The 20030-nt window shown below is 37.6% G+C and overlaps 1 protein-coding gene and 1 non-coding gene across 16 annotated transcripts in view; one reads left to right on the top strand and one right to left on the bottom strand.

Moving 5' to 3' along the window:
• Positions 1 to 13173: 13173 nt before the first annotated feature.
• The window catches only part of LOC122576994 (SET domain-containing protein SmydA-8-like), a 66344-nt gene continuing 59487 nt past the window's right edge, over positions 13174 to 20030 (top strand). For 5 of the 15 annotated variants that reach the window (XR_006319991.1, XM_043748003.1, XM_043748001.1 and 2 more), the window contains exon 1: positions 13503 to 13924. Coding sequence is in view for 9 of the 15 variants with exons in the window: in XM_043747999.1 (XP_043603934.1) it covers positions 13760 to 13924 (165 nt within the window). In the remaining 6 variants the exon portion in view is untranslated. Of the gene's footprint in view, positions 13227 to 13495; positions 13925 to 20030 lie in introns of those variants that run through there. The other 10 variants (XM_043747997.1, XM_043747993.1, XM_043747995.1 and 7 more) reach the window with 5 other exon arrangements.
• Positions 18463 to 18569, bottom strand: LOC122577172. The gene has a single exon (XR_006320106.1). It is a non-coding gene; the product is annotated as a U6atac minor spliceosomal RNA (small nuclear RNA).

Genomic DNA, 20030 nt, shown 5'->3' with positions numbered 1-20030 from the left:
ATGTACCCGTCAAACTCCTGCTTGCTCACATTGGCAGAACAATATCCACCCATGCACATCGTGTCCTCCACCATGATGCCGACCAATCCTTCCTTGCTAAACAAAGTCTCGTTTGCCGCATGCCTTCCATTGAAGAGGGTAACCTTTAGTGATGCATTCCCGACCGTATCATGGCACCAATATGGTAACTGTCTATACGGTTCGGAGATGAATGCTTTTTATTTCTTTTATACGTGGGGAAATCCTCATGGACACCTCCCGCCAGCTTGGAAGGGGCGGGGTAGTGTCGAACTATACCGACTAAAACTCCACGGTGGGCTCCCCGACGCTCAGCTGTATTGTCCGGGACTCAGAAAATTTTCGAATTACTGCCTGAGCACTCCTGCATCTTCTCCTGTCTGAGGGAGTCGTTCCTTGATTAGTCCGGGCATTGGAAGGGACCACCCCTCTCTACGCTATCCTCTGGGCTGTTGTGCAAGTCAGAGAAGATCCAGATCCTCCTCGGCGTGTCGGCCCCTATGATCACCTAGGACGCCTTCGGCGCGAAACCCTGCAAGGGTGGGATGTTGTCACCTACTCCCGCTCTGTTCGTTCCTTTACGAGCACTACGATTTTGTCGCCCCTCAAACGGACTAAACCCTCGCAGGTTTATTCTATAATACTCTGCAAGGTATCCTCCTGACTTTCTGTTATGCTTGCCGGAGCTCCCAATAAATTAGCTAAATTAAATAAGCTCCCTGTACACCTGGAGCCATTCCTCTCCCTCCCGGACTTTCATCAACAGGGCCTCCGATCCATTTCGCGTTCTTATCACCTTATCCCTCCGACCTTTGTTAGTCGGTGGCCTTCTTTCCTCGTTGCAGTTCCTCTTTCTCTCAAGCCTCCTTTCTCTCCTACTCGCCTGATCTGTACACTTCTCTCCAGAGTCGCTAATTTTTCTGACCTAGGGTCCTCGTTGCTCGTTTCTCTCTCTTAATAAACCTCCGCGTAGGAGACTTCCCCTCTCTTCGCCCTTTTCTTCCGGTCCGAATTCCTATCCTCGGGCGGTGACATAGTTTTCCTCTTATTACTTTGATCGGCAGACACCTTGCTTCGCCACTGGCCGCTTCTTTTCCTACTCTCATCCATCGGCGGGGATCTTTGCGTGGACACGTTAACTTTTCCGGGTGTTCCATCCTGTCTGCTGACTTTGCATCCCTTCTTGTTCACCTGTTCGTCCAGTCCCTTCCAGAGGCTCTCCGCTCTGGTATTGATCGAGTTGGATAAATTTTTGATCACCGGGTACTTTTTGTACATTAAATGCAGTCTCCCCAGAATATTATTCATATCCAGAAAGGCCTCTCTAATAATGTCGATCATCTTTCTCCATTCACTGATCCTGAATATCACACAGTCTTCCTTATCTTCTTTGCTTTGTGCCGCACTCATTGCACCCTTTTGCTTCCTCAGCGCCGATTTGATCAATAGTTCCTTCGCACGCCTATTTCTATTTACCATTGGAGTGCTGTAACAGCTATTATCCGATGCGGGAACCTCTCCTTCGGATGCGCTGACCTCCACATCATTGGCCTTACTAACCGGTCTCCCAGCTTTACTCAACCAAGTCACAAGGGAGTTTTCCTCCACTCCGCTTGTTCCTTTCACTGCCGGAGTCATATACCCCTTCTTAACGGTGGTGACAGAAACAATCCTCGGTGGTATCCTTCCGTCATTGCCGCTTACTTTTAAGCTGTCATGTTCCTTTCCCTCCACCACCTCTTGAATGTCATTTCTAAATTGGAGAAGTTTCGTATTCTTTTACGAAGGAGGAGAGGGTGGTACACTACGCCTCATTTTTTATTGTTCTTCTACGCCTTTCCCTACCTCCTCCAGCTTCGCTCTCGCTTTCTTCAAAACTCTGGTCCCCGGTCGCATTTACCGACCGAGAGGAGGCCCCGGTATCCACCCTCCTCTTCTTGCATACTCGTACACTTCCGGAAGGTGGCTGCATCCTTGACCTTACTAATCGCATCCACCCAAACCGGGGAGGCATATGTCACGACCGATTTCCATACCTGGTAATACAATTCCTTGCAGAGGTCAGAGGGGCCGTTCACATTCGGCAGGAGCAGTCTGGTAGCGCCAACAATCGTATCCGCTCTAGTGCAAATTATTTCAATATGATCACTAAACTTTCTTTCGGAGTCCAACACCGCGCCTAGATATTTAAACCTTTCGCGTGTGTTAAACACCTCTCCTGTCAAAGTTATACTAAAATTCTTCGGAACTCTCATTGTCGTCAATAAAATAAACTCAGTTTTATCCTTTGCTATCTGAAGACCTGAGTTTTCACACCATTTTAAGATTGTCTTCATATGGATATGACCTCCACACTTTCCTTTTTCTTCAAACCCGCCATTATAGCAAGGTCATCCGCAAATGCAACAACTTTTACATTCACATAATTATCAAATCTGACCAACAGGCCATCGCAAACTAAATTCCACAGAAGCGAGCCTACCACAGAGCCCTGTGGAACACCAGCAGAAATTTGCTTCACAATAAGATCACTCGAATTGTCGAGACCTACGAAACGATACTTAAGGTAGATCGCGACAACTCTCGTCAATTTGGTGGGCAGCCTTCTCCCAGGCTGTGCACCTTTTGTAGGCGGAGCCGTGTTGACCTGGCTCTCCGCCGCATTTCTAGTAGCTTTCTTCTTCCTTCCCTTCTTTTTCTTCGCCTGCAGCACCCTCCACTCACCTCCCTGCTGCTCCCGAGGGAGCGATAGTAACTGGGTGGTGATGGTGGTGCGAGCCGACGCCACCGGTTCTTGTCTGTGCCATGTCTCAGGGGTGGGTCGTTCGCCCCTGTGGCGATCTTCAATGGCCCTAGTGATAGAGGGTCCGAGCTCTTCCACCCTTCTCTCAAGGGTAGCAAGGTTACTATCATTCTGTCCGTTTCTCGGAGGCAGGGCACGCTCACCGCCATTCCCGCTAATTCTTTCCGGAGGGCCTCATTTTTCTCCTCGAGCACTGGCGGCCTCGCTTCCACGGGCGCAGGTGGTTCCAATCCTGGTGAACTCCATCGTCCCAGCAGCAAGAGAGGATGCCGCCTCCTTCGGGTCTCGATATAAGTTCCCTTAAGGTTGGACGATATAGTCGCCACCTTAATAATTTGCTCGACTTGCCTGATCATCTCAGCATTGATATCAGTGGCCGTTGCCGTCCTTAGATCGCGCACGAGGTCGACGGGCATGTGAAAGGTAGAGCAAGTCATCTTGCGCTTCTTGCCACTCCACATGTTACAGAAATGTTCGACTTCAACGAGGCTATCGACTCCTCGTCGTCGCACCTCGTGCGGGTCCTCCAGAATCCTTCCAAGGATGATGGTCCAGCGTCCGTGACCATAGCAGGAGCGACGAACGCGTTCTCTTGTCTGTCCGCAGATCTCAACCTTCTCTTCGTCTCACCAGGCGTAGAAACCGATCCGGGGGCCTGGACCTAACCCCAACCTAACCATCGTCCCTTGCGGACGACTGACCTCGTTTTCGTGGTAACGCACCTCTTGCCGCAGGTGTGTGTTTCCTGTCTCGAGGTCGGCAATCCTTGGCAGCGACAATGCGCTACTGTAGCTCACACCTTACGGGACACCAGCCTCAACCTCGTGATGTACGTTCCTTTGAGGTTTCTGGAGGTGGACGCAAACCACCTTATCTTCTCCATTTCTGGTATTATTCTGCTCCAAGGTCGGCGGTTGTTTAGCCGACCCATTTCCATTCAGCTCCCGCTTCCGCCAGACATCTTCCACCAGACATCTTCCGCCCCGACCTCGAGAGGCCATCCAATATATTGACATGGACCTAAAATATGTCCTAGGGTTTTAGGTTGGGCATTGCGTCGTCTGCAAACTGTATTTATTTTCTTACCTGCTCGTATTAGGACTACTTTGGTAACAAATGTGTTACTTTACAACCAGATAGCGTCAATATATCGGGATGGTTTTAGTAACTGGTTTCGTTTAAGCCACACCCAGTTACTTCTTAGCCTTGACATTTGAGTTTACACCATTGTTTAATATAATCTCTCCTCAGTCGTTTCATCATGTTTTCAATATCATCAATTGTGAATGGCCAGTTTATTCTCAATGAATTGGCAATAGTGTTGAGCTTTTTATCATATCTTTCATCGATGAGATTAAATATTGCAGGATCCAAGGAGCTTTAGTTCTCAATGCGCTTTTTTAATGTCCCGAGTTTCACTATATGCTCAACACGCGATAGGCCAACCTCCGTTAGCTTTAGAAGTGTAGACAGCATAAAATGCAGCTGACGTACTACGAAGGACTACAGTCGCTCCGCGTAAAATGTCACGTATTATACATACGACGAGCGATTGGAGCTGTTGCACATCAAGTATCTTACTCTGTACATGTAATGTTAGTATTTTTTTTTTGCATTATTTCTCACAGACGAAACACTTCAATACCATGTATCAGCAAACCAAATGCCAAATCTCGAGACACTTGTCCGAATGTCCGAATGTAGCGAATCAAGTTAGTGCTTACTGAAGAAAGATAATTAAATTTACTTTTTTCCCAACTACAGACAAAAAGGTATTGAGGTGTTCGTAGAACGAGTGAGGTGCCAAAGAAATACTCAACGTTTTGTTTACAATATATTTATTAACCCGCTTAATGATTTCGTTACAAGTCTCAACTCGTGACAATTTATTCGCGATTCTTGATGTCGACACTTTACGTACGACTCTCGATTTCGACTGCTCAATCACACTTCTCGGTCACAACTGATCTCTTAAACCATTTCGTTTCTTTTTGTCATCTCTCAATATCTCCACTACGCACGCGCTCGTTAGCGGTCCTTTTTCCAAGTATTTGGCGGAAGGACCGTCGGGATATCGATGGCTCATTAGACCTGTCGAAGACTTATGCTTCGTCGCGGCCTTGCTTATGTTTCGTCGGTCTCTCGTAAACAGTCTGTCAACGATGGTATACAATGTACCGACGAAACCGTTGGAAAGTTTTTCCCTCCCGAGTGCTCCTACAGTATGTTTGATAATGAAGTTTTAGGTAGACAGCGGAAAACAAATTTCTATTTGCTTTATGGTTAATCCTAATTCTTCCGATTTCTCTCTCTTCAACTTTTAATTTCGGCGGCGTATAAACCAACATTCTACATGTTGCTTACTGTTATGGTCTTCGTTTGTAGGATTCCTCCTTGCTTTGGCATTTAACATGAACAAAGATTGTTTGTGACAATAATACTCTCTGTGGCAACCGATGTGGCTTCGCAAGTGTTGCCCAAAGGTGAACAGATATTTCTGCTAACAGTGGGAGGATAAGTGCGAAAATCTGTAGGCCTCTTCAATTATTGAAGGCACTATAACGAACGTGTCAGGTCACAGGTTAGCACAGCTAACTATCATTCGGTTGTTTAATAATCTTAAAGAATGTCCGATTAAATATATAATAATAATTCTTGATTGTTGACAATGGAAGTCAACGGAAAGTTTTATTTGAGTGGCAAATGTGCTACAAGTCCGAGATTGTTGTAGAAGAGAATGTTACAATGACTGAGACCCTCATCTTGCTTAAATGTACTGTCGATCGCACTTTACTAAATGATATAATTGTTCGATGGCTGATTGTACCATTCTTTAACAATTGTTTGTCAGTCAATTCTTTGCTTAACTAAAAGCGACTGAATCTCAATTGGAAATTTCTTTTTATTATTTATTTAAAATTTACAATTTGTCCAGTGGAACATTTGGTAAAATATTATAGCTTAGATATACATAGCATGTGGATGGTTACCCCCAGCGGGGTACCATCAATTGGAAATTGGCTGACTTTTAAACTCGAAGCTGACTTCTGCCTGCCAACTGGACTGAACTCTAAGTGGCTACGCTTATTTATAACTATTAGTAATTATATTTTAAAACTGTAATGAGATAATTGTCACGTGAAAATTTGTTCCCACGATAACGCGGAGTTTTGGCACGTAATTATCTTTGCGGATGTTGCAGCCTTTGTTTCTGCCGGTGTCCTGAAAGTATTAAGGTTTCTTCTCTCCTATGGTATTGTGGACGCGTTATTGGGGGATTTCCCTTTTAGAAATCCTTGCTGCTGCAAATTCTTAGTGCAGTATTAATTTCTGCTAATGATAAGTCGTATTCTCCTTGACAAATGGTTTGCTGATGCCTATACTTGATCCTTTAGCGCGTGACAGTTGCTTGTCTCTGCTAATGTTGCGTGAGAAGAACGTGGTCTCTTCTGCTTATCGTACTGGATACTGTGATGAGGAGAGCGCGCGCGAGACTGTGCGTATCAGCAGACATCTCATTGTTCCGCGGATCTAAACACGCATTTCTCCGTGCTCTTTAATATAATAAAGTATTTCTTGAAGTGTGAGTGTATCAAATGTTTTCCTGATCATGCGTGCAGAGGGACCGACGTCTTTGGTTTTCGATCAGGTTGTGCAAGTACGTTATTTCATTTTAGTTTTGTCTTTTGTTCAACTTTAGTCGAAATATGTATCTTCATATGACTTTCCAACGTAAGAAGAGAAAAAATTGAAAGAGGTTTAACAAAGAAAAAAGAAGGAAAATGAAGAGCGAACATGTTTAAGGAATTTCTGTCTGCTTGGAGCAATGATTGACGCGCCTCGATGATCCTCCTATCATCGATCCAACGTAGTCTGAAGAGGATACCACGAAGCTCCTACTGTACGCGTCATAAAATTAAAGTGCTTGCGTGCGTCGTATCTTTTGTTTTCGTGTAAGTTTTCTATTCCTAATTCTATTTGCCCAGAGTTGTGGCTCGCACTATTGGCGAATCCTGACCGATTCCTTTCCTGCCTCGCGTTACGGCTTGTATGGTACGCGAGACGTGACAATTATTATCATCAGTTTTTGTCTCCGGGTCTTTCAGAAACCAGATGCCTTTCTTTGCGACGTTTGGAAAGTTAGGCTCTTTTTGCGGAAGTTGCGAAAATACCTTTCAATACCATAGTAAATTGTTGCTGTACTTCAATTTTATCTTTGCCAAAGAGGACCACCTCATCCGTAAATGCGAGAATTGGAATATTTCCTTCCTCTCTGACATTGATACCTTCTGTATTTTCTGCAGTCTTTTCCAACTGCGGTTCTAAGTAGAGTTAATGGATTTCTCTCTTTTACTCCTCTGAGATATTTGTTTTGACTTCATGATTATATTTAGCACGGATTACTATCCAACAGTTTCTATACATTTTAAGAATAAATTCAATTATTAGACTCGGAATACCTTTTTTCTGCAGACATGGCTTTAGCGCAGGATGCGGTACTATGTCAAAGGCTTTGGAAATATCTGCCGCTGTAAAAATTCCACCGCTTTTTTTCTCTTTACTTTCTTTATTTTTAGTTGGTTTAGTTAGTTAGGGCAGTGTTTAATAATTCGATATTATGTTTACATCCATTTTCAGATGTATATTCAGATGTAAATAAATTCTTAGTCTGGAGTCAACAATTGAGGAGATAGTTTGGCTAAAGCCTATAGTAATGGGTCGACATTATTGAGATCTCTATTTCTTTTGAAGATGAGAGTTGTTCGATGCTACTTCCATTTTGTAAAAAATTGGGAATAATAGTGTAGTATGGGGGGGGGGGGGAAATTCCGATGTACTCCAGGTAAAAAGCAATAAAAGTACTGAAGGATGGAAGGTCCCAATGAGCCATGTATCGGTGGTCCTTTATCGCAGGATAATTAAAAAAAGTATATTTGACCATGGGACATCCACATCTATTGCGAGTTAGGCATACTAAAACCATGGTATAAAAGGCAACCGTTGGTCAGTTGCGAGCAATGTTATATGAAGAGTTGTGCTACGACTCATATATATCATAATAAATCATATATATCATATATAAGTCATAAATAACAATAATGTAATCATCCATCTAAAAATATATTGCACATATCCATAGAGCATTTTAGTACATTCATAATTATCGTTTTTATTTCGCTATTGTTCTAGCCCAATTCGTATAAAATTTTCTTTGCTTAGTAGTAATTGTCCCTTTGCTTCCCAGCACCACCGGTAGGATCACACCCTCCTTGAAGCCATACTTAGTTCTTAGTTCCTTTAGACACGCTTGGTATTTGTTGCCCTTCTCCTTTTCCACTTTCTAATCTCTGTTCTCTTAGCAGATAGCTACGTCGCCTACGAGAATCCGTTCTCTATTTTTCACTACGAAGTCCGGTTTATACAGATTATCTCCAGCTTTCACTGTGAGCTTGACAAATACTTCGTTCATTTGTCTCAATTTTTTGACGAGGGGCGTTTTCACTTCATCGTGCCTCTTGGTCCGGAGGCCCCTAGAGAATTAACATAACTCTAGAACATGTTCTAGGGTTTCTGATTAGACGTGGCACCTTCTACACATGCCATCTATGTTTTTGGCCGCTCGTGCTAAAGTCGTTCAAGTGCCAAAGGTGTTAGTCGCGAAACTAACGAAACTTTCCGTCGGCTTCGCGATACAAAGCGCTATGCTGCCAAAGCAATGGATATGTGGCAATCGCCGCGGCACATCTAATAAACGCGTGCTAGTGGGGATATCAATGGGCAACTAAGGGAAGAATCTGTTTGTTCTCGAACAAAGATTCATCCCGTTCCGGACTGCAAAGTACGTAACGTCTCCCGTGTAGGGGCGAAACAAAACCGTTGATTGTTACCTGCTACCTGTTACCTGTTACTTGTTACTTGTTACTCTGTGGCGGCACCCGCCACGGAACTTTCCATTGGCTTCGCAATACAAAGCGTTAGGCCGCCAAAAGCGCAACATCGACGTGCCCGTTGTACCATCGATATCCCTATGTTTCTTCCGCCAAATCCTCGGAAGACACATATGCGGCAACTGCCGCGGCACATCTAATAAGCGCGTCCTAGTGGGGATATCGATGGGCACCTAAAGGAAGAATTCGTTTCTTCTCAGAAGGGGTCGTTCCGCTCTGAGCTGCGAAACGCGAAACGACTCTTGTGTCTATGCGAAACGAAACCGACGACGGTTATTTTGCTACTCGTCAAGCGACATTTGCTGTGAGCGTTATTTGTTACACGATAATAAACTAGTTATTGTTGAACATATTCTAGTGTACTTTCATTATCCATCAGGACACTCATAATGACCTCAACTCGTTAATCAACATTCGCTGTTAATTGTTATTTTGTTAAACGTTAATAAATTAATTGTTATTGTTGAACGTTCTAAGTATAGTTTCTTGTGGGGACCTTCATCTACGAACACCTCAGGTTTATCATTTATCACATCCATTTGCATATAGGAAAAATAATGCCTTCAAAGTTTCTACGAAACTGCATCCTTTGAATGGTTTTTCAACCAGTTTATTAACTGCCTATTGTTTAGATAAAGGATGTGTATCATAAAAGGTGTTTCTGTATTCTGGGTATTTTGAAAGAATTTCCAAATTTCCGTGGAATAAAATATTCTTCGTTTGTAACAAATCCTAATAACACAAAAATTAATTAATCTTAATAACAAAACGAGTTAATTCAGTAATTGATAGTCCTAAATCACTAATTTGGACTCATGCTTGGTAAAAAATAATTTTTGTTCAGAGTAAAGATATTACATGCCAATTTTGAAGAAACTTTTTGCATACTTGCTATTTATAAATTCTAATTGCTTAGAATTGTGTGTTGCCTAACGTTAAGTGCATAATTCTTCATTAATAAGTGCACCTCAATAGTTTTCAAATTTATATCTAAATGTAATTCGAAAGAGGTCCCGGGGCATCCCAGCTGTGCGTCAGGCGGTCCACCGTGGGGTTTCAGTCGGTAAAGTCCGACACTACCCCGTCGCTTCCCAGAAGAGTGGGAATGGGTGTCCATGGGGATTTCCCCACGTATAAGAGATAAAGTTATCAGTAACAAAAATATAGAAAGTAATAAGATGAAGTCGTAAAGTAATACACAATTTCTTAAAAAATATTAAAGATTATGGCAAAAAGAAAAGTACTGGTCGTTATCTGATCGTGATAAGCAAGCAATTTTGCGTGTAGCTTTCAACTCGCAGTTAACAACGAAGCAAATAATGGAAAAATCTAGTGTTAGTGTCAGTGTTTCAAGTATTTGCCGAATTTTACTATCTTGCAAAGATATCAAGAGGCTAAAATTGAAAAAGGAACCTTCATTAACAAAGAAATACAAAGTAGAACGTTTACGCTTTGCAAAAGAATGAATCCATTGAAAAAAGAAATGGAGAGAGGTGGTATTTTCAGACGAAAAATATTCGACTTGGATGGTCCTAATGGGTTCCAATATTATTTTCATGACACAAGAAAACAGACAATGTCGGCAATTCGACGACAAATGGGAAGAGGCATCGGTTATTTTGGCAAGACCAGTATCAAGTTCATCGTTGGGAGAGTGAATAGTGTCCGATACATAAATTTAATCAAAGAATAAGTAAATAATCATGCAGAACGCATTTCTTCACCTGATTACATCTTTCAACGAGATAATGCATCTGTATACACATCAAGATTGGTCCAATATTTTAATGAAAATAATATATCTATTTTGCCGTGGCCTGCACGCTTCCCGGATCTTAATATTATTGAAAATTGTTAGGCAGAACTTGTTCACGGCGTATACGCGAATGAAAATCAGTATCAGACGCACAAGAGCTAAGAAATGTAATTGTACGCGAATGGGATACGTTAAGACAAAATTATATCCGGAAACTCTATAAATCGATAGCAAATCGTACAATACAAGTAATAGAAAATAAAGGGGGATGTACTCATTATTAAATAAGTATATACGTTTAATAAGTAACTATTGTTAGTTACAATTTATGTTGATTATTATTTTTTTATTGTACATGTGCTATCATTTCGTTCTTAAAATAAAACAATTTTTTTAGTTATACATTAAATATCATAATGTTTTTAATTATTCTCAACGAATTCTGAGCTCATAATGTTTCGATATTACGCGTTACAGAGGAAAAACTTTACACGCGTCATTGAGAAATTAAAGATACCACACCTGGGCTATCTTTCTGGCGGGGAGTGTATATGTATATACAAAACTGACTTCATCTATAACATATTTACATCTTGGAATCAGACAGAGCTTGCACAGCGTTTTATCGATGAAGTCTCTGAGGATTATTTTTGGCGCATGAAATCGATCAAGTAATAATGGAAGATCGCTAGTCAAGAAGTTTCAGATCATCGTGATTTCCCACAGTTGAATAAATTCAGTGGATCATTTTAGTTCGAGTGGACGGATTCCATCTGTTGGCAATTTTAATCATTTAAAAATAAGTATCACATTGAATATGCTTTCCTTCGCTCAAGATCAACACGTAACGTTACTTCTTCTTTCTTTCTCTAGGAGATTCTTTCTTTAGGAGAAATATTTAAAAGAAGCTTCACCGGAATATGTTATATAATTTCGGAGCGGCTTAGACAACAGAGGCGTCCATACAGAAGTTGGCACGCAGACGCACCTATTACGCAGTTCCAAGGAGAAAGAGAAGGAAAAAGATGAGAATAGGATATCCAATGGTGTATCTAGAATATCTACGCGCAGCAATGGATGCTATATACCCTGCATTTGATTGCGATACACAAATGTATTATAAATAAAGTCAATTATATACGAATGTATATACATATATAGTTAATAAAACTGTAACATCTTTTCCACCAGAGGACGGTTGAGCTGCGATCCTTTCGCAGGTTCCTTTGAGACTCTTTATACTTGCGATGAGTAGAATAAGATGTAATAAAAAAGTTTTACCTTTTATTGCAAGATAAGAGTCAATTTTGCGACTGTCCTTTTTGCAGATCTCTAGCTATTCAGAAGATGTAGAATCACCGCCATGACAAATACCTTTTTCACAACTTTTATACGTACACATAGTATTTCGATATAAATACTTACTTAATTCAGATATTTCATTTGTTATTTCAACTTTTATTAAATTTTTCGTTATCATTCGGAAACTTCACTGAATTATTTGAGAAAGTATAAAGTCTTTCAATAGTATAAACTTATAGTATAGTAGTATAATCTAGCATAGAAAGATAGCTAATCTTTTTTGATTTTCAAAGCTATGAAGAGCAAAATATAGTACGTAAAATATAGTTCAAAGTAAACATAATGCATATATTTCTAGAGGATTTTAATTTCTTTAATTCTTTAGCTGAAGATTTACTTTGCTACTAGATCTAATTTATAAAATTAGTGGTTTATGAATGTTAAAGTAATAATATATAACGTTTTATTAAATATAAAATTTATATGTAACAGAATAACGAAGTATCAACGTACACCGCTCTATTCTCTTATACATCTCAAACTGGAATGAATTCGTATTATTGCATATTCATTCATTCAACACACACGCAATGCGCTCGTCTCATGGCGTTTTCCTTTTGTCTTTCTCTCTTTCATTTTTCGCTCGTACAATACAGATGTACACACATCTATTTTCTAACAATAAAGTTGGGAATACGCAACGTGTTGAAGAAGAAAAAAGAGAGAAATAAGAAACGCGCGATTTTATATATTTTTTGGATACATAGATTCCATTATAAAATTAATATTTATCTTTGGCACGTGTAAATCATTCAATGTTCTCCATATTGAAAATGTTTTAGAAATATGGTTTGATGCTAGGATGTGTAGATGTACTATGCTACACGCATTATACCTAGGCATATAATTACTTGCGTACATGTCTAGGCACAAGTACTGTTGCTCTTCTCTAAATAGATTCTATTCTGGAAATCAACTTCCTCTCAAGCAATACGCTTAGTTAGTCTATATCACCGTGCAGAAGCGGACGCTCCTTGTTTTAAATAACAAAGTAGTTTATCGCGTCGTGTGTTGTACAATTTTTAAGTTACTTTTTCGACTAAATGTATATTTGTTTCAATTATTTTTAAATAGCTACGTTTGTAATACTAATACTTTTTAAACCCCACATAATTTAATATTACCTCTTTTTTTCAGAATTTAATGAATCACTTCGTACTTTTAATTTATAACAGAACATATGTGAACTATACTTCTATTTAAATTTTATGTTATATAAAACTTATTATAAAAGTACATAACAGTTATAAGTGAATGAAATTTATTAAATGAATGAAGATATTTAAAAATTTTTTGTTCGAATTCTTAAAAAGTTTAAAAGATTAAAAAGTTATTTGTGGTAAGTTTTGAGATCTCAAACTTTAATTGCACGGTTAATCACAATACGTGTATTTCATTAAATTTTGTGCATTTTTATATTCAAAATACATTTCTTTTATATTCATATCCCATTTCTAACAACTTCATATTAATAAATTTTTGTATAATTAAATTATATTTTTCGCTCATCTATTTTTTAGACTATATATTTTAATTGCTTAATTAACAATATTATACGTGGATATGTAACTTAATCAAACTGTGATGAAAATGAAAAAATATCTATTATTTTTATGGAAAATTTGTTTTACTTGCAATATTAAATCTTTTTCTTTGGTCATAGTACGTATTAAATATATCATACTAATTCGAAATATTATTGGAATTTCTATATTTTCAAATTATTATTTAATAACGAGAGTTTATAACTTAATGATTTAAATCCCTGTTGCTGTAAATAAAAAGCACATTAGCACATAAAATAATATTAAAATAATTAAGAACATATGAATCATTTTTACCACAACGTATGTAATATATGCATTTTTGTAAATGAGATTGTTACAAGTTTTAACAATGGAATCTCAGAGTACTTGTGCGATTTGCGGGAAAAATGCAATTCATAAATGTAGTGCCTGTGGAAATGTTTATTACTGCAGTAAGCAACATCAGAAAGAGGATTGGAGGAATCACGCAAAAGCTTGTAAAAGTTTTAAGGTTAGTAGTTTTCGTACTAATCTAATATTTTCTAGCCTATGAATTCAATTATATAATTATATTATATTAAGTTTAGTCTTAGTTCTTAGGAGAAAAAGCAAGATTACTTTAATGTAATCAAATTTATTATGCCTGGTAAAATTGTTCCTTATGCGTTACAAAGTTTGTACACAATATTTGAAAATTATTTGTCACAATATTCATCGAACAAGTAGAACATGGTTTTTGATTTAAGTATGGTTTTCATCGCCTAAAGTCAATGCGTTATTTTGGTTAAAGTTATCTTATTTATAAGGTTAGAACCTTAACCGGAATTTGAAAGAAATTCGAGTTCCAGTGCTGCCTTAAGTAGTTGTTAGGTAAAGCACAAAATTCAAGACTACTCTCAATTTTGGAACGAAGCTATCGTAATTTGGGGTACAAGAAACCCTTGAGAAAAATCTGATGCATTTTAACACAATAACACATGGCGGAATTAAGAAAAGAGGCTCTTAGTTCTTCTTTTTCTTCTGAAACAGGAAAACTATATTCAAGAACCGTACCAAAATTATATCGAAAATTGGCACCAAATTATATCGAAATATGATGGTGCATTTATTAATTTCTGTAAAACTGTCCTGTGAACATAATAACCTTTTCTTAAATGCTAATGAAAAGATAGGTTTACGTGCAAATTTTTTAGAAGCTACGCAATGCAGCTGATGTGGCAACATCGCACGATATGTTTAGACGTTTGAATGGCGTGCGACGGTTCATTGAAATATACCAATTCCTTATTGAAGCTAATTATGTACAAAGAATAGTTTGGTATAAATATAATATACAATTGTTTCAAATTTATATTAAGTCTTAGTCGTATTAATTATCCGAAATTTGAAGATAAGACATTAAATAATTAAATAGTTCTGATTTTAATTTATTTATTACTCTTGTATGATTTTCTCAAGTTTAACAAATTTTCTTTTATAATTATTAATTCTGGAACTAAAATGTCAGAGTTTTACTACATTTTTAACGACATTACATATTTTAAACAAATTTTTATTATCATATTTTTAACGATGATACTGTTATAAAATTTACAAAGTATATATACGAGTATATAACATTCAAAATGTCCACGAAAAGAGGCGAATGTTAAACGTAACAAATTTTGAGTTTAACATTTTTTCATATGCTGAATTAAAATTTTCTGTTTTATAGTACCTAGTTATAAGAAATTCAAGTATACATCGTACTTTCTACTTTTTCATAGTTTAGTTTCATAGTTTCATAGTTTAGTTTAATACGTCATAAATTACTTAAAATTACAAGTGAAGGTTGAAAATGAAGAATATTTTTTATCCTAATATAATATCTATGAGGAAATATGTAGTTGTAACATTGTACACTACCGAATAGAAGTATTGGCACAGTCTGGATCTTTGACAAAATTTTTTGTAAATCTGTAAGAAATATGCTTCTTTATTTAATTTTTTTTGTAAAATATAATTTTCGAATGAAAGGTTAATATACTAGTATACCTTCTATACTTGTGCACTTTAGCATACCATGAATAATAAATTTTCGAAATACTTATAATAAAGAAAAATCATATAATACACATAAGGGTCAGTCTTGATACTGACTTCGGGAAAGAAAGAAAGTACCTCAATTCGATGAGTATATATATATTTTTTTTTTTTTTTTTTGTATGTTGATCGATATCTCCGAAACGGCATGACCAATCGAAATGAGTTTTTTTGCATATTATAGGACATGTTCTCCCGCTGGTCCAGTTACAAATATTTTACGCTCTTTTATTTTTTGTAAACTACATCTTTTTTTGCAAAAACCCAGTTTTGTGTATGTTCATCGATTATTCAGGATTGGATTGCGTTATCGAAATGAAACCTTTTGCATCGTCAAGAGATAGTTGCCCGCCGATCGGATGCGCATGCAAAGTTTCTCAAATTTGTACAATGTTAACTGTTGCCATTGCAAAGGATTACTTGTTCGCTAGTTTCGTTTACGTGTGTTTAATGATTGCTCTGTTGATTGTTGAACTGATATAGAGATGATTTCAATAATACAGCAATCTGGGTGAGAACTTTGAAATCTCGTTTCTCAATATAGGCTTCAACTCCTGATTTCGTTGCAGGAAACATTTTTCTACGGATACATTTTCGGGCATAAGTTTCTATCTATCACTGTTTACTATATAATATTCGGAAAATCGGGACAAGACAGCCTATTATATGCTATTTCTCATTCATTAATAAAAGATAAGAATTGAAATAAATAGCAATTAGGTAGAAATAAATTACCGCCTTATTAATGGCAGCAGAAACTATTTTACGTTAGCTCTGTAATATTGAATTTCGCTTCACGAAAAGATTTCATATAAAAGACATTTTGTCACAAAGGCTCTGTGAGAGAAAAATATCGCCGACTTCGAAAAGCACTAGAAAGTATCAAATAATTTTTATCTTATACGTATTTTACTTATACACATATGCAACAACTCATTCGCTGATTAAACAGCATACTGAATATATTTGAGGTGGCTGCTGTGTATGTGTGAAATGGGGTGTTAGTTGCTGCTGGTTGTAGATAATGTCGCTCGCTGCTGTTGGGGTACTGCAGTATCTTTCTCCCTATTTAAGAATCGTGGAAGAAAAATCGGACTTTGGTCGCCGGGATTCGAACGTTCGTAACCTAAGGCGCTAACCACTGCGCTACCGTCGTCCGTTGCTAGTTAGTCTCGAGTGGCCAAATTTGTGTTGTCGAGTGCCGCCACATATTGCAGCCTTCTCGAAGGCGACGTAAAATTAAAAATATTACTAATACATAGTCCAGTTCCATTTCTAATTGTATAACATCAGTAATTGTAACGATTGGATTTCAAATTACATTACTCACCAAAAAGATAGCGCATGTAAACTATCTTTCATTTCTCAATGACGCGTGTAAAGTTTTTCGTTTGTAATGCATAATATCGAAACATTATGAGTTCAGAATATGCGGTTCGTTGAGAATAGTTAAAAATATTATGAGATTTAATGTATAACTAAAAAAATTGTTTTATTTTAAGAACGAAATGACACCACATGTACAATAAAAAAATAATAATCAACATAAATTGTAACTAACAATAGTTACTTATTAAACATATGTACTTATTTAATAATGGGTACATCCCCCTTTATTTTCTATTACTTGTATTGTACGATTTGCTATCGATTTATATAGTTTCTGGATATAATTTTGGCTTAACGTATCCCATTCGCGTACAATTACATTTTTTAATTCTTGTACGTGTTAATACTGCTTTCCATTCGCGATTACGCCGTGAACAAGTTCTGCCCAGCAATTTTCAATAATATTAAGATCCGGGAAGCGTGCAGGCCACGGCAAAATAGATATATTATTTTCATTAAAATATTGGACCAATCTTGATGTGTATACAGATGCATTATCTCGTTGAAAGATGTAATCAGGTGAAGAAATGCGTTCTGCATGATTATTTACTTGTTCTTTGATTAAATTTATGTATCGGACACTATTCGTTCTCCCAACGATAAACTTGATACTAGTCTTGCTAAAATAACCGATGCCTCTTCCCATTTGTCGTCGAATTGCCGACATTGTCTGTTTTCTTGTGTCATGAAAATAATATTGGAACCCATTAGGACCATCCAAGTTGAATATTTTTCGTCTGAAAACACTACCTCTTTCCATTTCTTTTTCCAATGGATTCATTCTTTTGCAAAGCGTAAACGTTCTACTTTGTGTTTCGTTGTTAACGAAGGTTTCTTTTTCAATTTTAGCCTCTTGATATCTTTTCAAGATAGTAGAACTCGACGAACACTTGAAATACTGGCACTAACACTAGATTTTTCCGTTATTTCCTTCGTTGTTAACTGCGAGTTGAAAGCTACACGCAAAGTTGCTCGCTTATCACGATCGGATAACGATGGCGGCCGACTAGTACTTTTCTTTTTGCCATAATCTTCAACATTTTTTAAGAAATTGTGTATTATTTTACGACTTCATCTTATTACTTTCGATATTTTTGTTACTGATAACTTTTTTTCTTATACGTGAGGAAATCCTCATGAACACCCCTTCCCACCCTTCTAAGAAGCGACAGGGTAGTGTCGGACTTTACCGACTAAAACCCCACGGTGGACCGCTCGACGCTCAGCTAGGATGCCCCGGGACCTTTTTCGAATTACTGCGGGAACACTTCTGCGTCTTCTCCTGTCTGAGGGAGTCATTCCTTGGTTAGTTCGGGCATTGGGGGGGACCACCCCTCTCAACGTTGTCCTCTGGGCCGTCGTGCAAGTCTGAGGAGGTCCAGATCCTCCTCGGCGTGTCGATCCCTATGATCACCTAGGGCGGCGCAGGGCCGTCCTTCGGCGCGTGACTCTGCAAGGGTGAGATATTCTCACCCTCTCCCGCTCTGTTCGTTCCTTTACGAGCTTTACGCCTTCGCAATATGAGCAGACTGCGAGGAACTCTTGTTGCCCCCTCAGCATCGCTCTCACAACTGGCGCCAAAAAATCTGGCAAGTGTCGCCGAAAGACGACAGTGCCTTACCATTTATATGTGTTCCATCCTTGTCTAAAACGGAGTGATAAACGTCTCTCCTTTCATATTACACTTGCTACTGATAACTGTTGCTGTTTTAGTTCAAGAATTTGCTTTTTTTCCAGACTCGTTTAATTTTTTTCCGCGTTTCACATACTTAAAAATTTATATAATATTGTACTGTAATATTTACTCGTTGATAGATCGTGAACTACTGAGCAATTTCTAAACATATTAACAGAGTGTGCTATCATTTCGTTCTTAAAATAAAGCAATTCTTTTTGTTACACACTAAACCTCATAATATTTTTAATTATTTTCAACGAACCGTATATTTTGAGCTCATAATGTTTTGATATTATACATTACAGACGAAAACTTTACATGCATCATTGAGAAATTAAAGATACCACACCTGGGCTATCTTTTTGGCGAAGAGTGTAGTAACAAGCTTGCTATACATACAAATCCATTAACCTGTACACTATTAATACATTGAGCGTAGTTTGTATTCTCGCAAATGCAAGTGACGTTTTTCAATTTGGCCACTATCAAAAAATGTTCTTGATGACTTTGTGTCAAAATATCTCGCAATTTAATACAATTAAATGTAAATTTGCTGAAATTTGAATTATATAAATATAGAGTTGAAATGTTTCACTATACTGAGAGCATTTTATTGAAAAGGTTACTATATACATACTTAATATGCTATTTAGTAAGTAAATGAATAATCGTCACTACTGTTGTATATGTGTGCAAATAAGATATAAATGAAATAGAAATTATTTCAATTATTAAATTATTAAATAGAAATACAGATTACAACTGACACAATGAAAATAATTTTTTACTTTTAAGCGCATTTCGAAGTCGGTAATATTTTTTTGGAAAAAATTTTCGATCAGCGGAGCAAAAGTATTGGCACGCTTGAAAAATAAGTTACTGCGTGAATTCCACTGACGTGTCTATTCTACTGAAATATTTCCACTGTTGGCACACCTGTTATGCCGCGGCAAGTTCCTCCATTCAAACTGATCGTTATATTTTGAAGCCAATAAGAATATTTTGCACAAAAAAAGAAAAATGTGAATAATAGGAAATAAAAGAAATGAAAAAACAACTGTTAAAAGAAAGACTGCATTAAATTTATATGAGCAAGGAAAACTTTTTCCGAAGTAGGAGAAATTATTAACAGAATTTGTTTTACCGTAAGAAATGCGATTAAATGACTCCTTGGTAAAACAAGATGTGACAAATGCCACACGAAGCGAACGTCCACGGAAGCTTAGAGACCGAGAAGAAGAAAGATAATCAATATAATAAAAAAAGAACCTAAATCTATATCCTCGAAAGTAGCTGGATTAGTAAAAAGTGAGTCTAGCGCGGAAATAGACCCCATAACAGTTCGAAGGACACTTAAAACCGCTGTATATGAATCATAAGAGTTGCAAGACGAAAACATGCATTGCGAAATTAAAAAAAAAAGGATTGGAATTCACTATTAGTTATGTACACGAAAATACTGCGTTCT

The sequence above is a fragment of the Bombus pyrosoma genome, linkage group LG17 (assembly GCF_014825855.1).
Source record: "Bombus pyrosoma isolate SC7728 linkage group LG17, ASM1482585v1, whole genome shotgun sequence".
NCBI lineage: Eukaryota > Metazoa > Arthropoda > Insecta > Hymenoptera > Apidae > Bombus > Bombus pyrosoma.
The sequence above is the reverse complement of the archived record's forward strand: the minus strand, read 5'-3'. Positions and strand labels throughout refer to the sequence as shown.